This window comes from Panthera tigris, chromosome B1 (assembly GCF_018350195.1).
Source record: "Panthera tigris isolate Pti1 chromosome B1, P.tigris_Pti1_mat1.1, whole genome shotgun sequence".
NCBI lineage: Eukaryota > Metazoa > Chordata > Mammalia > Carnivora > Felidae > Panthera > Panthera tigris.
In genome coordinates, this window is record NC_056663.1 from 122595067 (window position 1) to 122619113 (window position 24047).

Below are 24047 nucleotides of genomic sequence, written 5' to 3' on the forward strand. Positions count from 1 at the left end.
TAATACATAAAGAACTTATATAACTCAACACCAAAAAAACAAATAATCCAATGAAAAACTGGGCAGAAGATAAAAACACGCATCTCCAAAGAAGACATACAGATGGCCAACAGACACATGAAAAGATGGATGTCATCTTGGCTAAATGTCAGAATGGCTAAAATCAAAAGACAAGAAATAAAAAGTGTTGGCAAAGATATGGAGAAAAAGGAGCCCTCATGCACTGCAAGGGGGAATGTAAATTGGTACAGCCACTGTGGAAAACAGTATGGAGGTTCCTCAAAAAGTTAAAAATAGAAATACCGTATAATCCAATAACTCTACTACTGGGTATTTACCCAAAGAATACAAAAACATTAATTGAAAAGATATATGCACCCCTATGTTTAATCAGCATTATTTACAGTAGTCGAGATACAGAAGAAACCTGAGTGTTCGTCAGCAGACAAATGGATAAGGAAGACGCAGTGTACACATACCCACCACACACACACACAGGAGTATTACGCAACCATAAAAAAGGACATCTTGCCATTTGTGACAACATGGATGGACCCAGAGGGTATAATGCTAGGTGAGTTAAATCAGACTAAGAAAGACAAATACAATATGATTCCATGTGGAATCTAAAACAAACAAAACAGATAAACAAAAAGCAGAATCAAATCTATAAATACAGAAAATTAAAAGATAGTTGCCAGATGAAAGAGGTATACTCAAATTAAAAAAAAATAATAAACTAAAAAATAAAGTACAAATGAACAGGTTAAAAAATATCTTCCAGATAGAGTACTGAGTGAAATTTGTAGGATTTAAAATAATAGGAAGAAGTACTGAACTGGAGACCCCACACCTTGCCTAAGGACACTATCGTTAACTGTCACCAATAGGAATACAGGCTCAGGGATCTTAAATTTTTAATGTTTCAAGAAAAATTTGCAAAATAGATTTCTATCAGAAATTTCATGTTATTTAAATGTTGACTAATTCCAATTTCTAAAACTTCTCTAACAAAACCCATCTGCAAAGTATATTTGGCCCGTTGGCTGCTGGTTTGCAAGCTCTATTATAAACATGACTATAATCACTATAGGATAATGCTGTTAATTAAGAAGACTGACCTAAGTCTGCAGTGACTCTATGACTTGAACAAACAAGTATTACTGAATGCCAACAAGAAATATGAAACACTGAGTGACTAAAACTGTATTAGTGAATGTGTTATAGGAGTCAAAGAAGTAACAGGTATCCAGAGAAATAAGAGGTCTGAAGTAGCCTTCATGAGCTAGACAATGGAGAATGAATAAGAACAGAGGAAAAAAGTTACTCTAGGAGGAGGAATAACATGAACAAAGGTATACTGGTGTTATCACTGACAAAGAATATTTCAGGGTCAGTGATTATCAAAGGAAGATGTATTTCAGAGAGAGAAATATAAGAAAGGTAACAGATTTCTATGACTTTTGAAAGCTCAGCCGAGTTTAGACGTGATAGGATAGTCAGTTCAAGTAGTAGATCTTGAGAAGAATGATATAATCAATGCAGTACCTTTTTACTAATCTAAAAGGATTAATCTGGTTGTAGCATGTAGAAAAGACTGGAGAGCACAGAGTCTAGTAGTAGGGAGGCCAACTAAGAAATGGTCTCAGTAGTACAGGAATGAAGAGATGAGGACCTAGACTTTAGTAATAAAAATGTTACAAAGGGAAGAGTTTTCCACTAACCTATTTACGTGAGTGAATCCTTGAAGTTAGCTCATTTCTGTGTGCATGTGTGTATAGGTATGTGTGTTTGTGTATGTGTACAGATATGTTTTTTTTCATTAACAAATTGGAGCTGGCCTGGTATAATGAAGAGAACACTTGCAGAGGAGTTAGGAAATCAAGATTCTAGATCTGACACTACCCCTAACTCAATGTGTGAACTTGGGCATGTCTCTTAGCCTCCCTAACCCTCAGTTCTCTGCCCTGGACAGAAAGATACAGAGCCATGATGTCATTGTTGGAGGCCCTGGATCTTACAATTCCAAAAACCATTAACAATCTTAAGTCCAGATGACCCTTGCACAACAGAGGTTTGAATCACACACAGGTCCACTTATATGTGAATGTTTTTTCAATTAATACAGTACAGCACTGTAAGTGTATTTTCTCTTACGGTTTTCTTTTTTAAAATTTATTTGAGAGAGAGAGAGAGAGCATGTGCGCGTGAGCGGGGGAGATGGGGTGAGAGAGAGAGAGAATCTTAAGTAGGCAACCATGCTCAGTGTGGAGCCCAAGGCAGGGCTCCATCCCACAACCCTGGGATCACGAACTGAGCCAAGTGGGGTTAAGCGTGTGACTCTTGGTTTCGGCTCAGGTCATGATCTTACAGTTCATGGGTTCAAGCCCCATGTTGGGCTCTATGCTGATAGCTGCGGAGCCTGCTTAGGATTCTCTGTCTCCCTCTTTCTCTACTTCTCCCCACTCACTCGCGCTCTCTCTCTCAAAATAAAATTTAAAAAATATGTTAATTAACTACTCTTGGTCAGGATTCCAGTCAACAGGTTATTAGTAGTTAAGCTTTACAGAGAATCAAAAGTTATATGTGGATTTTCAATTGTGTGGGAGGTCCATGCCACCATTTTCCATGTTGTTCAAGGGCCAGCTATCTGTAGATAAAAATCTAATTGCTGGATTCTTTTAAAAGTCCCCAAATCTGGCTTCCCTGGGTCCACATTCCTACACGGCAAAAACGGTTGGAGTGCAATAGGGAACTCCTGTTGTAGGTTAGGCACATACCCTCTAGTCTGCCATAGTCTCCTCATTTCGTGTTGTATCTTCACCTTGAGGCCCAGTGTTAGTTGCCATTCATCATGCTTTCATTGCTATTCTTTTTTTTTTTTTTTTTTTTTTTTTTTAATTTTTTTTTTTCAACATTTTTTATTTATTTTTGGGACAGAGAGAGACAGAGCATGAACGGGGGAGGGGCAGAGAGAGAGGGAGACACAGAATCGGAAACAGGCTCCAGGCTCCGAGCCATCAGCCCAGAGCCTGACACGGGGCTCGAACTCACGGACCGCGAGATCGTGACCTGGCTGAAGTCGGACGCTTAACCGACTGCGCCACCCAGGCGCCCCACATTGCTATTCTTATTATAGTAGAGAGATATTTTTCTAACCTTTGTCTTTTATCAAAAGAGAGAAAATGAGGGGCGCCTGGGTGGCACAGTCGGTTAAGCGTCCGACTTCAGCCAGGTCACGATCTCGCGGTCCGTGAGTTCGAGCCCCGTGTCAGGCTCTGGGCTGATGGCTCGGAGCCTGGAGCCTGTTTCCGATTCTGTGTCTCCCTCTCTCTCTGCCCCTCCCCCGTTCATGCTCTGTCTCTCTCTGTCCCAAAAATAAATAAATAAAAAAAAAAAAAAAAAAAAAAAAAAAACGTTGAAAAAAAAAAGAGAGAAAATGAAAAACAGACAATTTTTAAGAAAAGTGAGAGGAAACATACATCTTTATGAAAATAAAAAATATTCCTTGGGTGCCTAGGTGGCTCAGTCAGTTAAGCATCTGACTCTTTATCTTGGTTCAGGTCAACTTCTCATGGTTCGTGAGTTCAAGCCCCACATCGAGCTGTGCATTGACAGTGCAGAGTCTGTTTGTGTTTCTCTCTCTCCCTCTCTCTCTCTCTCTGCCCCTCCTCTGTTTGTTCTCCATCTCTCTCTTCCTCAAAATAAATTAATTTTAAAAAATATTCCTTTCAATTTAGTATGTGAGGAAAAAATTGCACTGGTGTCAAAAGCTTACCACTTTAACCCTCTTTAATCATACAGTTTCTTCATTTGAGTTTGGGAACCCTGCTAGATGTGTTGGAGAGCTACTGAAAAAAATATATCTAAGAAGTGAAATGATCAGATTCACCTTTTAAACAGAGTACTCTAGCAGCATGTAAAAACTGGTTAAGAGGGGAAATGCTGGGGGAAAGAACATCTGTTACAGAAGAGTAAGAAGATTTCAAGGGGTAATAAAACCTTGAACTGGCATGTTTGCAGCAGAGAAAAGAGGAGAGGGCTGATTCAAAGAGGCAGAACTGTTAGAACTTAGGGAATCCAAAGGATGTTATAATGACTAGATTTTAGGAATGGTTGACTGGATAGATAGTGATACCATTTACTGAGCTAGGGAATTCACAGGGAGAAAAAGTCACCGGTAAAGATGAGGTAGTTTAGCATGACTCTATAGTAGGAGCAAGCAAACTACTCCTGTTTTTTGTTTTTTTATTATTTTTAAAAAAAAATTTTTTTTTTAACGTTTATTTATTTTTGAGACAGAGAGAGACAGAGCATGCATGGGGGAGGGTCACAGAGAGAGGAAGACACAGAATCTGAAACAGGCTCCAGGCTCTGGGCTGTCAGCACAGAGCCCGACATGGGGCTCGAACCCACGGACCGTGAGATCATGACCTGAGCCGAAGTCAGACGCTTAACCGACCGAGCCACCCAGGTGCCCCTACTCCTGTTTTTGAATAGCCTATAGGTAAAACAGTTTTACACTTGTAAATGGTTGAATAAAATCAACAGAGAAATATATTTCATGATGTGCAAATTATATGAAATTGAAACTCAGTGTCCATAAACAAAGTTTTAGTGTAACACAACTTACTCCTGTATTTATTGTCTATATCTGTGTTCACATTATGATGACAGAGTTGAGTAGGTGAGACAGAAACCGTGGGTAGCACTTTCATCAGTTTGCCCTGTTGTTTGATGTGCTCCAAATTATGGGCAGCACCGTGGATAGCACAGTTATGGCTGTCCACTGTTTCAAGTACCAGGTCTACTGACATAACACAACATTTCACTTTGATCAAGTCAAAACAGGAAAAGCATACTTCAAATGTCATACTTTTAAGGTATTTAAAGTGGTATATGGATTAGTTTGTTATTGAATAAGATAGCAAACCACTGTATCATGCAGTGACACTATAGCTATGCTAGAAAAATACAGCACTATATTATCAGACTAAGCCTTCATCATATTCACAATTCATAGGAAAGGGTCAGAGAAATTAGAAAACATAAAACATAATGGCTCATCACAGCCGAATTTCTTTTCAAAAATAAAAAATGAAAATGAAGTTGCAAATGAAGTAAGTTTCTGAGTGGTTCACTCATTAACCAAGCACAGAAAGCTTGGTGAGCTCATGGTGAGCTAAAGAAATATTTCGGGGGGGGGGGGGGAGGATGCGGTGATTTGTTTGAGGCAGCCTTTCTGTGATGATAGCTACTTGAAGAGGTGAGGACACTAGGAACAATATAAATATTCAACTAAAAAACAAGGCAAATGATTTTGAAAGGTTTTCCTTGGTTCTTGATGAGCTGACCTGTATTAGTGACACTGCATGTTATCTGTGGAACGACTGATGCTGAGTGTGAAGTAACTAAAGAAGTAGCTTCTATGAAGAGTCTGCATAGAATAGGCAAGAATATTTTCAAAGTTGAGAAAATATTAATTCAGTACAACCTGAAGTGGAATCTGCTAAGATGTGTTACAAATGATGATGGTAAAAATGTGAAGAACAGTAAAAGGCATAGCTGAACAAACTTACAATGTTTGTGGAAATGTAAGGTGGTTAAAGTCTATGCTTATTCATTACATTATTTATTGGCAGGCATTTTATAAGGAAGATATTTTAAATTATCATGCCAGGAGTATCAACTTCATTCACTCTCATTGATTTAACCACTGTCAGTTCTGCGTACTTTGATAAGAATTAGAAGCCAAATATCCTGACTTACCTTGTCACAGAGCAGTTTAATGGCTTACCAATGGTAGAGTTTTATTGTGATTTTATAGCAGAAAGGTGAGAATGCAGGGTGCATGGGTGGCTCAGTAAGTTAAGCATCTGACTCTTTATTTCTGCTCAGATCGAGTCCCACGTTGGACTCTGCGCTGACGGTGCAGAGCCTGCTTTGGATTCTCTTCCCCCCCCCCCCCCCGCCCTTCCCTGCCCCCCCCCCCAAATAAGTAAAACATTAAAAAAAAAAGTGAGAATGAAATTTCTGGGGGAAAAATGCCACTATTATCAAACAATGAATGCCTCTGGAAATTAGATTTTGCTGCAGATTTGGTGTTTCCTAGAATTTGACCTGAAAATCAAGGCAAAATAGTGCTTACATGAGAAACATAACTATGTTAAGTCATTTTGACAACGTTGTTGGAAACACAAGTAACCATCAATCTGCTATATACCCTTCTCATGCTGTCAAATGTTATACAATAAGATCTCCACACATATACAAATCTACAACAGATATATTTTGCAAGCTCAAACTACTGTTGCAGCACTGTTTTTCAGACCTTATTTCAGACGCAAATGAAACTTCCAAACATCAAAATCCATTTAAGTAACAGAGGAGTTTCTACTCTACTATTACAAGTGGTTAATTTACAATGTAGTAGCATGCTAAATGTTAAATGTCAAGAGAAGAATCTAAAAGATTCTATAATTCCTTCCATAGAAATAAATAGTCTCATTAATAAAATCATATGCCCATGGACGGATACACGGATACGAGCATTTGAGAGTACCTGTGTGAAAACATGTTCCAAAGACAAAATCCATAAAATCACATTAAAGATCTGCATTAACAAATGAACATCTGGATCAATTTTGATGGCAGGGTAACTCTGAATCCCAATTAAGTGAAATGCTATCTCAAAAACAGAATTACAATATTTTCATTGGTAGACCTATATTGCAATAACTTTTGTTCAGTTAATGTTCTATTTTGAACATAGTCAACAAAATATTTGTGGATATTTGTTTTCTCTCATCATATATATTTTCTCTCTTGTTTTTGATTTTGCCTCTTGGCCTAAATATTGACCATCTGACCCTTTATGTAAAAAGTCTGCAGACCTATGCTCTATGGTGAGGCTATTAAAAGTGCAGCATCATCTGCCAATGTCTTGACAATGCGAATTCTCAGCCTACCCAACACCTACTTACCAAAATTTCTGAGGGCGGGCCTAGTAATTTTTTTTTTAACAAATGCTACAGGATTCTTAAGCAAGCCAGAATTTGAGAATCACTGCTCTAAAACAAGATTTTAGAGACTGAGCTCTCTCCCCCTGGATAAATTACTTAATTCTCTGAATCGGTAGAATGGGGATAGTATCACCCACTTCATAGAATTGTTGAACAAAAGATTAAAATTAAATTTTAAAAATATGAGAAAGTGTAAAGTTTGACATAACTCATCAATAATTCTTATTAAACAGTAATAAATGATAATTATTAATCCAGTGGTATACCAGAACCCACCTGTACCAGCCCATGAGAAATGATTATTAAATTTTTAAGAATTTTTGAGGCAATTATTAAAACACACATTATTGAAAATTAAATCTTATAAACTTAAGTAAGTTATATTAAAACAAAGATATTACTACTCAAAACTCATTACTACTTAATTATTTTACTACCCTTTACTATTATCTGTGCTCACAGGTTCTTATATCTATATAGCGGATCCACCATATACTAGTGTGCTGTATCTCATCTCTTCCCAACCATGAATTCATAGGATATCAACAACCACCACAAATCAGGGCTTTTGTGGAGAAGGGTTTCTGGTTAAACATTAACCATCACACCTCTAGTTATCATTATTAATAATTACACAATAGTTTGCTTTTGAACTAAATGAGTTTGAATTAACTATGCATGTAGAGATGTCTAATAATCTCTTAGATGAAAAGACAGCCCAGACACACACACACACACACACACACACACACACACACACACACACAGGCACTAACAGCATACACATAGTAATTAAAATCATAAATATGGACAAAATTAAGCAAAACAGCTTTTAGAGAAGAGGCCAGATACATAGCTCATAAAAGACAAAATTAATTTTCTGTACAAAAAGTTAGAAGGACTTTGGAGTTTGTAAGCATAGCCAATCATAGCTAGCAGCTCAATTTACTTCCATTTATCACTATCCTAATTCTCACTTTTAATGCCTGGAATGCTTCTAGCAACAAAAGTTGTATAAATGGATGTACTGAGAGAATGACATTACTCTGCAATTTGAATCCATATCTTAGCCAGTATGAGTAATGGTATTTAAGGCTGTCTGGTGAGACAAAGCTAACAGGTTGGTTCAAACCCTGAAGTGCTACCTCAAGTCGACATTACTCCAAAGAAAAATGAATTATATAAGTATGTTTATGGCATATTTAAGACATCAATGATACTGAGTACATTTTAAAGTTCAGTTTCACAGAATCATAGGATTTTATAACCAAAATAGACTTTATAACCTATTCTGGTATCTTCATTTATTATACCTCCTCTCTCCACAAGAAAGAACTATTTGCCAAGTTAAATGCCTAGGAAAGTATTTTAAATTAAGTATTATCTGAACATGATTATCTAAAATTAACACGAAGTTCCCAAAGGAGTGGATCTTCCTTCTCCACTCTTCCTGATATTTATGAGCAAGGATTAAAAAATTTAAGTCATTCTTATAGCTGTTGTTGGTGCCACCAATAACACCAGAATTGCCAAGTTCAAATTCAGGTGACTTGGAATCTCTGAAGAGGAAAACCATACTCTTCCCCAAAGGCAGCTAGAAGCTCCTGTGAAAGTTAAAATCTACAGTTCACAAAATGAATTAGGGTTATTAAAACCTCCCAAATCATAGTACTAGATAGACTATGACTCTACCAAAGTTAATGATTTCAATTCTCCTATAAGTAAAAAAAAAAAAAAAAAAAAAAAAAAAAAAAAAAAGACATATACAACATAGATATAACGGCAACATAAGAAAAATTATTGAACTAGTCAATCTCTTTTAAAATAATAAATTTTAGTGATTATCAGTTTACAAAGATTTTTATCACTCTACTTTGCAAAGAACAAGTAAAAGTACTATTTTTTACTATTTATTTATGAAACCATTCCTGGACTTAGAAATACAAGAGGAAGAAAAAAAAAAAAAAAAAAGACTTATATCTAAAGCTAACACAAATTTATAGAGAAAAACAAAACTCCAGGAATTAAGAGTATAATTAGAGGCATACATACAACTAGAGAAATCCAAAATTCACAAAGACTAATAGTAAATAAAAAGTGATAAAACCATTCATCAGTGAAGAGTACACTTTATGTAAAATGTCATGTGAAATTATAAAACCATTTCTAAGCTCACTCTGTATGACAGATATTGCAAACATAAAAAGCATACTGTACTAAGACACAATGACATAAAAAATGGAATGTCAAAGAAATTTTGAAGCACTATGGTGAGATAACAAATTATTCTCAGGCAAGAAAATAGCATGTGTCATTCCATGTAAAGTGCAACATTTTAAAAATGTTTTTAAAAACCTATGCTTACTTACAGATCTTTAAATAGGTCAAGGGATATAGCATGAATACATTGGGAATTCTTAGTTCCACTTACTCATTATCCAGTTAGCCTCTACAACTGACCTCCATTTCTAGCATACCTCTTAAAGCTGCTTTTTAGAAAATATACTGAGTAATATCCTAAGCAAACTACATCAACAAAGATCCTTTTCTCAGTCCATATCACTGGTCTGAAGCAAAAGACATTATTGACCATTCTTTCATGAAACCAACCACATGCAGATTCTAGTCTTTCACTCCTACGTCCCTTCCAGTGTCAAATCATTCCATTCCACTTCCCTAACAATGGGTCATTCTTCAAGATTCTTACTTTGGACAAATTTTTTCTTTCCCTCTGTTGTCTCTCAGCCTCCTACCTAACTTGAAATATCATCTCAGGAGATTTATGGGTAACTTCCAGATCTCTAGTTCAAAATCCTCTCTTAAGAGTTAAAATAACTGTTTGTTAAATATATTTTTTTTACCTAGTTTCAGTCAGTCAACAAATGGTTACTGCATGGCTACTATGTGTCAGACACTAGTGTTAGAAATGTATTCAAAACCTATTATAAGAATCCCTGTCATCGATGAACAGAGACTCTAAATGGCAAACTAAACAGTCCAATTCACCAGGTCCAAAACTAACGATTCACATTTCCTCTTCCAGTGGATTAAATATATATTAATAATTTTACATCTCTCTATTGCCCAGGTGACAATGTATGACTCCTTTCTCAATTCCATATTCAATAGGTTAGCAAGGAAATTCTGTTCTTTATTTGCAGTATTCTCTTCCCATTGTCACAGCCAAGTTCAGACCAGTAAATATTTTCACCCACACTGCAACAACCACCCTCTGAAGTGTTCTCTATTTTTTCATCTAATTCATCCTTGACTCAGTTGACAGATTAATTTTCCTAAACCACAGACTTGATCCGTCACTTAACTACAGAAAAACATTTCACAGTCCCTCAATAGACAAGTCAAAGTCCAAAAACTTTTTCAACTTGTCATTTAAGGTCCTCCATTATCTGGTCTTTACCTATTAGTACTGAGGAAGGTGACACACACTCTTACCTTACCTTTTGCTCCAACCAAACATGGTTATTTAACCATATCCTGAAACTCCTTGAGTGTTCCCTCTCTAACTTCACTTATGCCATTTCTCTCCTCCCAACCCCCGGCCTGATTCATTTTTACCTTTCAGAAGCTTAACCAACTTTTTTTGTTTCAAATAACATCATTTTTCTAAAACCTTTTCTCCATGCCCTGAATCTACAATACATGTAAATGTAAAGTTATTTTATATCACTTATACTTTATTTCTGTTATAGCTGTGTATGTACCATCTCATTCCTGTTAATATTATATGCAGCTTGAAATATGAATGTCTTATTCCTCTCTTTCCTCCCACAGTACAGTGTACGTGGTTGATATTCAATAAATATTAAGTACATGTTGAATTTATAATAAAATATATACATTAAATAATAGCCATCACCCATAACATTATATAGGAAGTTTCCTTCACTTTCTTACAGGGAAAAATCACTGCCATGAGATTACTAAAAATCACCTTATTTATGGAGCGCCTTGGATGGCTCAGTCAGTTAAGCATCCAACTTCAGCTAAGGTCATGATCTCGCAGTTTGTGAGTTCAAACCCCACATCGGGCTCTGTGCTGACAGCTCAGAGCCCGGAGCCTGCTTCAGATTCTGTGTCTCCCTTGCCCTCTGCCCCTCCCCCACTCGCACTCTGTTTCTTTCTCAAAAACAAACATTAAAAAATTTTTTTTAAATCACCTTATTTATTTCTTGAGACGGCCTTAAAAAGTGATTTTTTTCCTACCATTAATCAAGATACCTTTTATGTATACACGAATTGTTATAACTTCCTTGGTTCAGAATATGAAATTGCTTTCCACGGTTTCAATTTTACATTATTGTATGTATCTAGTGATCATCCGATAAACCACCTTACCATTGAAAACAGCAGTGCAGAAGGAAATGGCTAGCCTGGAGGCTATTCCAAAACCTTCAACTCTGAGAAGACCCAACTTTCTTTTTCTTTTCTTTTCTTTTTTTTTTTTTTTTTTTTTTAGTGAGAGAAGAGAAGTCATAGTAAAATTATACTTCTCTGTTCCCATTTCCTCCAAGCCTCCATGATAGTCTACCAACTTGAATGTTTGTTCACAGCCCATACTTTCAGGTTCACAAACTGAAAATAATAGGTAGGTTTTAAGTTCAACAATGAATTCACCAAAGATTTATTGAATATCTACTATGTGGAAAGCACGGAGGGGTGGGGGGATACACAAAAATCAATAAGACATAATTTTCATCTTTTGGAACTCATGACTAAATGCTAACCACACACACACATAAACAACTCCATTATAAGGCAGATTATGTAAGTACTAAAAAGCCTCCAACAAGGTACAGAGTGCTATGGGAGACTGATTTAATCAAAGAGTATCTGAGAAGCTCCAAATATGAGGTTTCTATCTGGCCATTCTTTGAAATCAAGCAATAACATTCAAGATTTTGAAGATTAATTATTTTTAAGTAAATAATTTTGTTTTAAGTATTTTTATTCATAAGTATTGCAACATAACTGAATTTTTTCTACTGAAAAGATTCTTACTCAACATGGAAGTTAAAATTTTATTTAAATAGATTTTGTAGCTCACCTTGAAACATGGGCAAATGTATTTTACAGGAGAAACTTGTGACCTACAATTAGGAGTAAATTTTTGAATGTTCAAGGAAAATTCACAATGTGTCCGATAATCTGAATTAATATTTATTTAAATTTCTACTCCTAGAGAAAAGCTAAGTACATATGAGCCACCCATTTCCACATAAATTTGTTCACCATGTCAATAGCACATCAAAAGGGGGAGAAAAACTGAACTGAAAATAAAATTCAGGGACCCAGATTCATTTTTCATTCATATCACCTCCTGCAACACTAGCCTCAAAAGTCTGAAACAGAGCTTGGAGCATTTGCTTTCCCAGTAAGCTCCATCGACACCATTTCTAGATTTAGATACTTCCTTGAAGATTCTGAGTTGCCACGACCTAACTCTAGATGTGTTGAGCACTGTATTGACAGATCAAAGAACCACACTCATTTTAGGCTTAAAATAACCTGCACGGAAGGGGTAGGAGAATCCGAGTTGACAGATGCCAATGGAGCAAATTTTAAAAAGAGGAAACTGTGATAACAGTGGAAGCAAACTGGGAACATGTAGCAGTATGCTATTCCGAAATACTACTATTAAAAAAAATAATTGCAGAATTAATCAGACGTTTTTGTAATTACTGAACTTAGTATTTAAGCAATATGTTATGAAAAAATTTTAAGATAAATTATATGCAGTTTTAGAAAATATATTTGCTTTTAAATACCTCATCCAAAACAATCTCTTGAGATTAACCAGACATACAAAGGAACTAAAATCAGATTATGTAGATGTAGGCAGGCTAAGCTGGGAACGAATAACTAACACGTAAGTTCGGTAACATGTTACAGGGTGCGTTTCCTCCTACAGTAGACAGGCGAAGGAACCAAGAAAATGGGCTGAGCACAGGAATATTGCACACTGTAGTCACCCAACACTAATTCAACAGCTAGCGGCTCTATGCATCCTTCCTCACGTTCCTCGTGGCCTCTGACAAGTCATCCTTTCAACCCATGAGGCCGTCCGCTCTCCCCCATCAAAAATAATTTCCGTGCACGTTGTACAATCGCCCTGACAAACTACTTGCTCGCACTTCCCCGCCTCGGGATGAACAGTCCCCAAGATGGGGAAAGGTCGCCCTGACAGGGAAGTTAGGCGAAGTGGTCTCTCTGGCGGTCCGACCGAGCCTCCAGCCCAGCAGACGCCGGGGAAAGGAAGCGGGCGGCCTCCGGAGAAACGGGGATGGGGCAGGCAGAGGAGGCTAGCCCGCGAGGCAGGCTCCGCGGTGCCCGGGCACCCGCTCGGGCAGGAAGAATGGAGGAGGGGAGGCGAGGCAGCGAGGTACCCGGAGCCGCGGCCCGACCCCACCCCGCGCTCGGGACCCTCCCAGCCCGGGGACCGGCGTGCGTTCCGCGTGCGCCGACTCTCCCCGGAGGAAGAGCCACTGTATTACACCCGTGGATTTGAGAAATCTGGCAACTTTGCGCGAGGAATGCTTCCCACCCTGCAACACGCCGAGAAAGAGAAAAATGTCAGGCGATGACGGGGGAGGAAGGATGACTTACCCATGTTCCTCCCAGAGGGTGAGGAGCCAGCAGGGCGAGGCGAAGGTCTCCGGTGCGGGCGGCGCGGCGCTGTGTCCTCCCTCTACCTCTGCCTCTCCCGCAGCCAGGGAGGGACCCGCGGGGGGCGGCCGCCGGGGAGGAGCAGCTGCTGCTGCTGCTGCTGCTGCAGGCGGCGCGGCCGCGGCGGGGACGAGCGGCGGGGGGCGGGGCGGGGCGGGGCGGGGCGGGCGGGCGCAGCCTGCGGCGGGCGCGGCTCCGAGAGGGCGGGCGGCGGAGACGCCGAGCCGACTTGAGGAGCGCCTGCCCTGACTCGCGGCCCGGGAGCGCCCCGCCCTCCCCGCCGAGCATGCTCAGTACCTCCCTCTTTTTTTTTTTTTTTTCCTCCACTCCAGAGGCAAGTGATTCTGAGCGTGCGGGTGGGCGTGTTTGCGGACCAGCTGCAGCCGCCGCGGAGGAGCTTGATGGCGACCGCCTGCGGTGCGGTGGGTGGGCCGGGAGAAGGCAAGGCAAGGGGATACGGAGTCCCGAGTGCTACCATCTGGCCTGCCCCGGCTTGCTTTCCGACCCCGCCAGTCCACACCCGGAAAACCGACCCATGTTCTTTACGGGACAACCCGGTTGCACAGGCGGGAATTTCCCGGAGACGCTGGGCCGCCTCAGACCCGGGAGGGTGGTCGAGAAGCAGAGCGGGCACATTGAAATGAAGCTGGAATGGACGCATAGGCGATAAGGCCAGCACCTCTGAGAGACAGATACCTGAGGACGCCCGTTTTCAGAGCAGCCTGTGGGCCCGCTGAGCACAGAGCAGGGAGGTGGTCGCTGGGAGGGCGCTTAACGTTAGCGGGCGTAACGGTGGGACAGTTAGGGCTGTCTTGTCTGTGGCTAGTTTAAAAACAGAGAGGTCTGGGCAGTCGAGAACAGTGACCGCCCTGGATTTCCTTCAGGGAGTCAGCTGTTCTTCCGACATTAGCGCGGCCTTCCATTCCCCCGAGACGTCTCAACAGCCTTTTAACTGGGGTGCCCTCGGGCTCCACCCTACCGCGAGGGCACACCCCTCTCCCTGGGACGGTGGCGGGAACATGGTTACCAGGCAGGAAAATAAAAGTCTAGCTGAGTTAGCGGCGGCCCCGCCCAGTCGGCCGGCCGGAGTTTCCCCCGGCCGCCGGGCCGCTGCGGGTTCCCGGCACCGCCGCCCCCTCCCCCCCCAGCCCCCAACAACTGCGGGAAAAGCCTGAGCAGGGGCGCGCTCTTTGGACGGCGCCCTCCCGACTGGGCATGCGCGCAAGGCGCCAGGTTTTTGGTTCTTCTGCCGGGAGGGAGGAGGCTGGAGGAAACGTTCTTTTTTTCCACACTCTGGTCTTGCCCAGACCCCTCGTAATCGTGGTTAAGGAATCAGCTAGCTCTCCCCAGACAGCAGCACCCGCACTCCTGCAGGGGAGAGGGCCACAGCAGTACAACCTGTGGAAGTGAGATGCTGCATAGCTGAATCGGGCTTGCTTTTCCCTTTCAACTTTTATTCTTTCAATTCAATGTTGAGAAAAAGGCGCTTTCTCTCTCTTAATCCGGGCCGCCCCCCCCCGCTCCCCCGCCCACAGCCAGATCAGTTTCCGTTTATTCCATACAAGCACACAAGTCAGAAGCGCCTTGTAATTCGTTGAGAGCAGATTTTATGTGAGTTTTCTAAAACAAAAATGAAACACGATAATGAGAGGTTTGGTAAAACAAGAAAATACAACTGAACTACAGATATCCAAGCTATTGGGCTTTTCTGATGCATAAAGACAATCAGGCACATCACTCTTCTGCACCCTTTCCCTTTCTGTGATAAAAGAGTGCTCTTGGTGTTTGCCTTAAAATAATCTTACACGCCGAATTAGTTTCTTACCGCTGCTGTAACTAAGTGTCACAAACTGTGTGGCTTAGAATAGAAATTGAAGGTCCCACAGTTCTAGAGGCCAGAAGTCTGAAATTAAAGTGTTGGTGGGGCCATGCTCCCTCTGAAGGCACTTAATGAAGGATCTCTTCCAGGCGTCTCTTAGCTTCTATAGGTCGTTGGCTTGGGGTGGCATAGCTCCACAATCTTCATGGCATGTCTGTTCAAATGTTCCTTTTTTATAGGACGCCAGTCATAGTAGATTGGAGACCCAACTACTCTGGTGTGACCTCATCTTTAATTAAATCTGCTATGACCCTATTTCCAAATAAGGTTAAACTTTGAGTTACTAGGTGTCAGTCGTAAACATACAAATTTGCAGGGGACAGGACTCAATCCATAACACACCAATGCAAGCTACACACATACACACACCCCTGCCATATTCTGTATTCATTTTGGAGGCACACACCGTGTTTCACATTCATTTTGAACCTCTCCAGATCACCGTGGGGTCTTTGTATTGCTGCTCTTCATTTTTTGTCTTTCTCTTTCCTTATTCATTAATCTCTCCCAGATTCTCAAATTTACTTGCTTCAGTTTTCCTGCTACTTCCTTTTCTTATACATTACACTAATTTCTAAGAGCATTTTCTATCTTTCATTAGGATATACAAATTGAAACTAGCAAAAGCTGCTTCAGCAGCTTTGTGACCTCCTACCTGACACTACTTTAAGTGCTTTTTTTGGTTCTGCTTGAATCCATAAACCATCCCCTCAGCACTCCTACCAATTAAAATTACAGGGCTGTCTAGGCAGACTGCATACAGTGAGGCCCAAAGCACTGGTATATCGGTAGTGAGACCCAATACTTAATGCTACATGCAGAAGTGGACCAATGTAACACCTACCTTTTCACACTGAACACTAGTTCTCCTCACCTCACCTTTCTTCTCCTATTATAGGAATATGACCTTTTTCTCTTCATCTTTTTATTCAAAAGTTACCTGCATGCGGGATTCCTAGCCATTTTATCTAAAATTTCAACATTCCCACTTTATATCCTGAATTCCATACTAATTTTTTCCTTAGCACTTACCTCTAAAATAATATGGTATTCACCCCCATTTAAATTTAAGCTCCCCAAAGGCAGGGATTTTTGTCTGCCTTATTTGCCCTTGTATCCCCAGGGCCAGTACAATGCTAGTACACAGCAAGTGCTCAATAAAAATTTTTTGTATGAATGAGTCTTCATTCTCTCAGAGTTTTTATCCTGAAAGAGAGAAAGAAGGGTGTTAATATTCATTTGATAAATTCTAGCGCTTTAGCAAGTAAAATTAGTTATTCAATAAATATTTATAATTGATGATGATGATGCTTCCTGCTATCTGTGTTGTTTCTATCCTAAACTATGAGTCTTCTGCTGGGTGGTTACTGGTCTTTGTACTAGTTTCTTCTCTATTGACTAATAGAAATTTACTGAGTGCCTACGATACAGGCACTATGATACTAGGCACTAGGGATAAAAAATAAACAATGGCCCCTGCCCTCAAAAAGCTTACACATTACGGGTGCCTGGGTGCCTCAGTCAGGTAAGCGGCCAACTCTTGGTTTTGGCTTGGGTCATGATCTCACAGTTTCGTGAGTTTCAGCCCTATGTTGAGCTCTGCCCTGACAGTACAGAACTTGCTTAGGATTCTCCCTCTCTGTCTCTCCTCCACTCACAATGTCTCTTGTTCAAAATCAATAAACTTTTTAAAAAACCTTATTTATTAGAAGAATTGCTTTGAGGATACCTCTAGTCACTGATTACATAAACAGCTAGAAAATAGTCACCTGATGTCAAGAGTTTTCCAGAAATAAAGCTACTAGTGTCCATGCTCCGGGTTAGACAATAGTCAAGATTTCATTAGGCCTGCTGCAAAACAAAGGAGGAAATTCTGGCACAAAGCAAAGGTTTTCAAATTCTATCTAAAAAATATATTAAGTATCACATACTTATTTGTCTATCAAGTTATTTTTGAAAATTGGTTTATGATTAGCCAGATAGCTATTGGGAGTGGATGGAGAAAGATCAAAGAAAATGCTTATTAGAAAGGCTCAGAAGCACTACATTTTGGCAAGGTTTATAACATGACTTACCTCATTGATGTGTATATCCTTAAAGAGGTTAAAAGTGATTTAAATTCTTTAAAGGAACTGTACTGGGAAGGGAAGAGCAAGAGGAAGTCGAGAGAAAAGAGAATGTTCTTTAAAAGAATAATAGGGAAATGATTCCCTCTTCTTTACCATGACATTCTGAATATCATTTAAGGGAATCTCACTGGAGTAGTTAACTGAACTTTACAGTGATAAAAAATGAGTTGGCAGTGAACAGTCTTCTACCTAAACTCTTTATTTTTTATAATGTTTATTTTGTAGAGAGAGGGTGAGGGACGGGCAGAGAGAGAGGGAGACACAGAATCTGAAGCAGGCCCCAGGCTCTGAGCTGTCAGCACAGAGCCAGATGCGGGCTCAAACCCATGAACCAAACCATGAGATCGTGACCTGAGCTGAAGTCTGATGCTTAACCCACTGAGCCACCCAGGCACCCCTAAACTATTTTCGAAATATCTCTATGAGTTTAGGCTGGTCTAGGTTGAACAACAGAAATGTCTCAGCCCCTGGCTCATTATAACCCTACCCCCCCCCCCACCCGCAGTCCACACACATCTTTCATTTACTTAATAGGTTAACCGTTTTCTAAATATTATGAAGTTAAAATTTTCTTTTTTCATAGTCTATCACCTCAAACTGACTAATATCTACATATTGCAACTATAGCCTCAGATTGAATACATTTCTTTTATTTCTTTTTTTTATTTTTTAGAGAGAGACAGAGCACAAGTGGGGGAGGGGTAGAGACAGAGAGGGAGACACAGAATCCAAAACAGGCTCCAGGCTCAGAGCTGTCAGCACAGAGCCCGATGCAAGGCTTAAACTCACGGGCTGTGAGATCGTGACCTGAGCCTAAGTCAGATGCTTAACCGACTGAGCCACCCAGATGCCCATTTTTTTTAAATGGGACAAAGCACTTCGAAATCATCTGTTCTGAGCTCAGCACTGTGTTCAGTACTATTAAGAGATAACTATAGGTGCTTATCATGTGGAACAAAAGTAGGGAGTAGCCTGTTAAAGTCTCTCCTATTTAGAAAATCCTCTAAGTCTGTGAGTGGTAACATTAAAAAAAAAATTAGTCAAAGATGGCTTCATAAGAAGAGGATATGGGTGGATAGAATTTTTTTGTGGAGAGATGTTGGGAAGAAAGGCATCTATTCCAAGAGAGAGAAACAGCATGAGCAAAGATATGTCATATATGTAAGATCATAAAAAAGGGTACATATTAGGGCATAGTTAGAAATAAGATTGGAAATTTAGTATGAGGGACATGTTGTGGGGGGTTAAAAATGCCAAGCAAGGAATTTAAACTTGATAAGGTAGGAAATAGAGAGTCACTGAAAGTTTCTTAGAAATAGAATGACATGGGGTGCCTGGGTGGCTCAGTCGGTTAAGCGTCCGACTTCAGCTCAGGTCATGATCTCACGGTCCGTGAGTTCGAGCCCCATGTCGGGCTCTGGGCTGATGGCTCAGAGCCTGAAGCCTGCTTCCGATTCTGTGTCTCCCTCTCTCTCTGCCCCTCCCCCATTCATGCTCTGTCTCTCTCTGTCTCAAAAATAAATAAAAACGTTAAAAAAAAAATTAAAAAAGAAATAGAATGACATGATGAAAACAGTATAGGGGCAGGAAAAGAAGTAATAGATTAAAGAAAGCAGTATTTGTTGAGGGCAAGTGCCAGTCTACCTAGGAACTGGTATACAAGTATGACTAGGACACAGTTTTGGACCTCAAAGAGCACAGAGACAGACAAGTAAATAGTTAAAATACAGTGCTATAACTACCAAGATGGGTAGTGTGGAAGAATATAGGTAGGACATTTAACCCTATCATGGAAAGCCTCCTCGAAAAGATGTCATCTCAGCAGAGACCTGAAAGATGAATAAAAGTCAACAAAACAGAAAGCTATATATGTATGGGCCTGGAGACAAGAGCTTGAATCTTTTTCAAGAATCTGTAAGCCATTAATGGTTAGGGTGAGGTGTACACAGATTTGGGGAAAGGGAGAAGTCATGGAACAAAAGTGGACAAGTAAGAGGGATCAAATCTTGTAAGGCCGTGATGGCTGAGGTAAGGTATTAGATATTATCCTGAGGGTAGCAGGGAGTTATTGAAGGGTTTGAAGGTTTGAAGTTTGAAAATGTCATAGTTAAATTTATATTTTAGTAGTTGCAAAGTGAAAAGTGGCTAAGAATGAGGTCTACACTGGAGGCTGGGAGACCATTATCATATTCTAGGTGTGAGCTGAACTAAAATAGAAGCAGTGGGGATAGTGAGTAATGGATAGTCCTGAGAAATTTACTAAGGGAATGGTATTGGCTTCGTGACTGATAAGGTATCATGTAGTATTGCTTATTTAAAATTTTTTTTAACTTTTTTTTATTTATTTTTGAGACAGAGAGAGACAGAGCATGAACAGGGGAGGGTCAGAGAGAGGAAGACACAGAATCTGAAACATGCTCCAGGCTCTGAGCTGTCAGCACAGAGCCTGACGCGGGGCTCGAACTCACGGACCGCGAGATCATGACCTGAGCCGAAGTCAGCCGCTTAACCGACTGAGCCACCCAGGCGCCCCAGTATTGCTTATTTTAAATAATATAGCAGCACTATGAGTGAGGTATTATTATCTCAGCTTTACAGATAGTGGAACATGTTCAGAGAGGTTAAATGATTTAACTTAGGATCTATAACTAGTAAATAAAGCAGAAATAAGATCTAAGCCTCTCTGGTTCGAATCCACACTGCAATAATATGGAAATAAATGTATTGAGGAAAAATACCTTATATTTTTTGTGACCTCATCAGATTAAAAAATAATACTATATTGTAAAATATCTTTGTCTTTTTATTCATTGTCTTTAAAGTATTTAAAGTATTTTTTGTCCCTGTTTCTCTGAAATTTACAAATATAAAAGACAAAATCCCTGCATTACTATAATATTTTATTTGTGAATTTAACACAACTACTTTTGATTAGGATATAGGCTCAGTTATTTGAAATGATATTTAGTCTATTTTAATCTCAATTGGCTTTGCCATTCTATTGCATTAAAAAGAGAGTTAGAAACTTGCTATGCATCTAGGATTCGAAATCATAATATGCAATGATTTATTATAATTCTATGTTTTTAGAACATTGGATAAGTATGGGTAAATTTTCATTCCTTTTCATCTCTAAACTTTGAATTTAAGTCAGTCCTTAAAGAGTTCATTAGCAAGATGTCAGCTTAGAGAAAGATGAGGTCTCAGTTTACAGGTTCTTTACCAACTCTACTCCTTTGTATGTTCCACATTGCATAATAATGAGAAAATTGTGCCAAAGTAAAAAAAAAAAAAATAGGTGACTTCAGAACACCAAGAGAACTGATGGTTGAGTACAATGCCATAGAAAGAAAGAAAGTTCAGGACACAAGAATGTTGAGGCCCATTCTACCTTTAAAGACTTCTGTCTGTGGCAGTTAATTTTGTCTTGGGTGGGGGCAATTCACTTTGTCTCTGACTCTCAATTCATCTTTGTAAAAACTGTGAATTACGTTTGTCAAGGGAAAAAAGCATGAACTGCCTTTCAAATTTAAGGAATATATTTTTCATGATGCTTGGTTCTGATAGAGGCACTTAGCTCTACTACCTAAAATTATCTGACTCTCTACCCCACCTGCCCACATATACACATCTTCACTGACTTGGTAGAGAAATCCTCTAAGTCTTACAACAGTCCTTTCCTCTGACCCTGAACTGGCCTAAGGCAAAACTGGGAAGTAATTGAAATTAGTTTTGATGCTCTTGGGATTATTTATGTGTCAAGAACTCTCATGTAATACTAACCTCCAGTACTTGCCACATGAGTTAGGTGTTTTACAAATAAGGAAATGGAGAAACAAAATAGTTTGATTAATTTACCTAATGTCACATGACGAAAAAAAAGATAGAGCCAGAATTTGAACCTGGTCTGTTTGATTTCAAAGTCCATATCCCTTTCATTTCATCACACTGCCGAACGTCAACCTGTTTCATTACCCCTAACTTCACTTCCACTATGACACTGCACAAGAAAGAAACACCTATATCTTATCTTACCTACCTCTCTATACTGGCAAAGTTACCTGTCTGATTTAGTTTCTACCTAGGAATAGTTTTCTTCTCAGAGTTAACTGAAGCTAATCTAATAATCTATACCCAAGGCTTGTAATCATCCTTTCCTCTTGTGAAACATCTATAAGCATTTTGAGAGTGGCCTTTCTCCCCCCCAAGTTTATTTATTTATTTTGAGAGAGAGAGAGTGTGTGAGCTAGGAAGGGGCATAGAGGGGGGGAAATCTCAAGTAGGCTCCTCACTGTCAACACAGAGCCTGACGTGGGGCTCGAACTCATGAAACTGTAAGATCGTGACCTGAGCTGAAATCAAGAGTCTGACACTCAATTGAGTGAGCTACCCAGGCCCCCTTTGAGAGTGGCCTTTTAAATAAAAATAAACTAATTCAAAAGAGGAGTTTTGATTACATTATCCTTCCTCCATATACTTCTATGTAGCTCAAGTCACCAGTGACTGCCTATTTCCTCTGGATTTTTCCAGATCTCTCATAATCTCCATCATTTCCTTTTCAGGGGTCCTCTTCTAACACTTTAAAAATCACTTAAAGACTTCCTTAAGGAGACATATCCTAATTTAATCTCATTCAACCCTGATTAAGCAATTCTTAGTACTTATATAAAGCTTCTATAATAAAAACTGGCTCATTCAGACTTTCTAATAGAAAAGCCTCATTAACCAGCATGTCTATTTACCTACAGTTCACTAATAATTGATTCTTATAGTGATGATCCTGAGGGGCTGCAAGATTCTGAAGTATTAAAGACTGAATATAGTTTTTGCTTAATGTATTTGTTTCCTATGGCTGCTATAACAAATTAACACAAATTTATTGACTGAAAACAACACAGATTTACTATGTTATAGTTCTGGAGATCAGAAGTCTAAAATGGAGCTCACTGGGCTAAAATCTGGGTATCAAGGGGGCTGCATTCCTTTCTGAAGGCTTTAGAGAAAGATCTGTTTCTTTGCCTTTTGTAGCTTCTAGAGTCTGCCCACATTCCTTGGCTTGTGTGCTCCTTCCAGCCAGCAATCACATCTTCTCCTCCTCTTCTGACTCTTTCTTTCCCTTGCCAGGACTCTTGTGATTATATTGGGCCCCACTAGGACAATCCAGGGTAATCTTCTTATCTCCTAATCCTTAATTCAGTCACACCTACAAAGTCCCATTTGCCATGTAAAATAACATATCCACAGGCTCTAGGGACTTAGATATGCACATTTTGGAGTTGGGGTGGGGCATTATTCCACTTACCTGACTAGTTAATATTAAACTTACTTTGGTATACCAAATGTATGAAAATTAGTTAAAACCTATGTGTACAGATGACACATATGTGATATTACATATATGAGTATCTTTGATAATTTATTAATAGTTCTCTAATCTGACTTTTTCTATACTTTTTTCTGACTTTTTACTATATATGTATGCTTTCATCATTTCATGGGTTTTTGTCTTTCCCAATCCACTATCCAGATCCACTTTTTAATGTTTTTCTTTCCTTCCTAGAACCTAGTAATTGTTCAATATGTGTAAGCTCTCAGTAAACATCATTGATTGACTCCTGTATTCTTGACATAATCATCTCTCTAAGGCATTTGCACTTTTGAAATCCAATTTCTATGATAAACAAACCTATTCCCAGTTTTCTGGGAATGAAACAATTATAGGAATATGAAAAATTCACATGGAAATCTACTGGAGTTAACACTTTGTAATTATCAGTTCAACAAGTCAGATATTAATTCTAAGTTACTGTTTTCACGTAGTCATTCATTTATTCAACAAACAGTGATTACTAGCCTACTGTGAGCTGAGACTTGGGTATATAGCGGTTCACAATGAAGACTTGTTTCCTCATTGAATCCATTTGAGTGAGAAGGACAAAAAGCAACTAAATAAACAAACAAAACATAAACATATGATAAGTACTGTGAGAGGAGCAGATAAGGAGCTAAAACGGACAAAAATGGCAGTGAGGAAGGAACATTCTGTAACTAACATTGTGTGAGAAGGCCACTCTTTGAACAAGATAATTAATCTGAGACCTGCAGATAAGAAGCAGATCATGCAAAAAACCAGAGGAGGAGCTGGGGGAGCCACAAGTGCAAAGATCCTGAGGCAGGAAAATTGTGACTATGTTTTAGGAAATGAAAAAAGACCAGAATAATTGAAGCATAATAGTACGAGAGGCAAAAAATGAAGTCGCAGAGACAGTGAAAACTCAAATATTGCAGAATCTGATGTGTTAATAGGTACCAATAAATAAAAGCCCTCTGTGT

General features: G+C 39.5%; 1 protein-coding gene across 3 annotated transcripts in view; it reads right to left on the minus strand.

Annotated features, from left to right (window-relative positions):
* RAP1GDS1 (Rap1 GTPase-GDP dissociation stimulator 1) overlaps positions 1-13823 on the minus strand; it is a 166849-nt gene extending 153026 nt beyond the window's left edge. For all 3 annotated transcript variants that reach the window (XM_042984151.1, XM_042984150.1, XM_042984149.1), the window contains exon 1: positions 13647-13823. In XM_042984151.1, coding sequence (XP_042840085.1) covers positions 13647-13650 — 4 coding nt within the window. In that variant the 5' untranslated portion in view covers positions 13651-13823. The remainder of the gene's footprint in view (positions 1-13646) is intronic.
* Positions 13824-24047: the final 10224 nt, after the last annotated feature.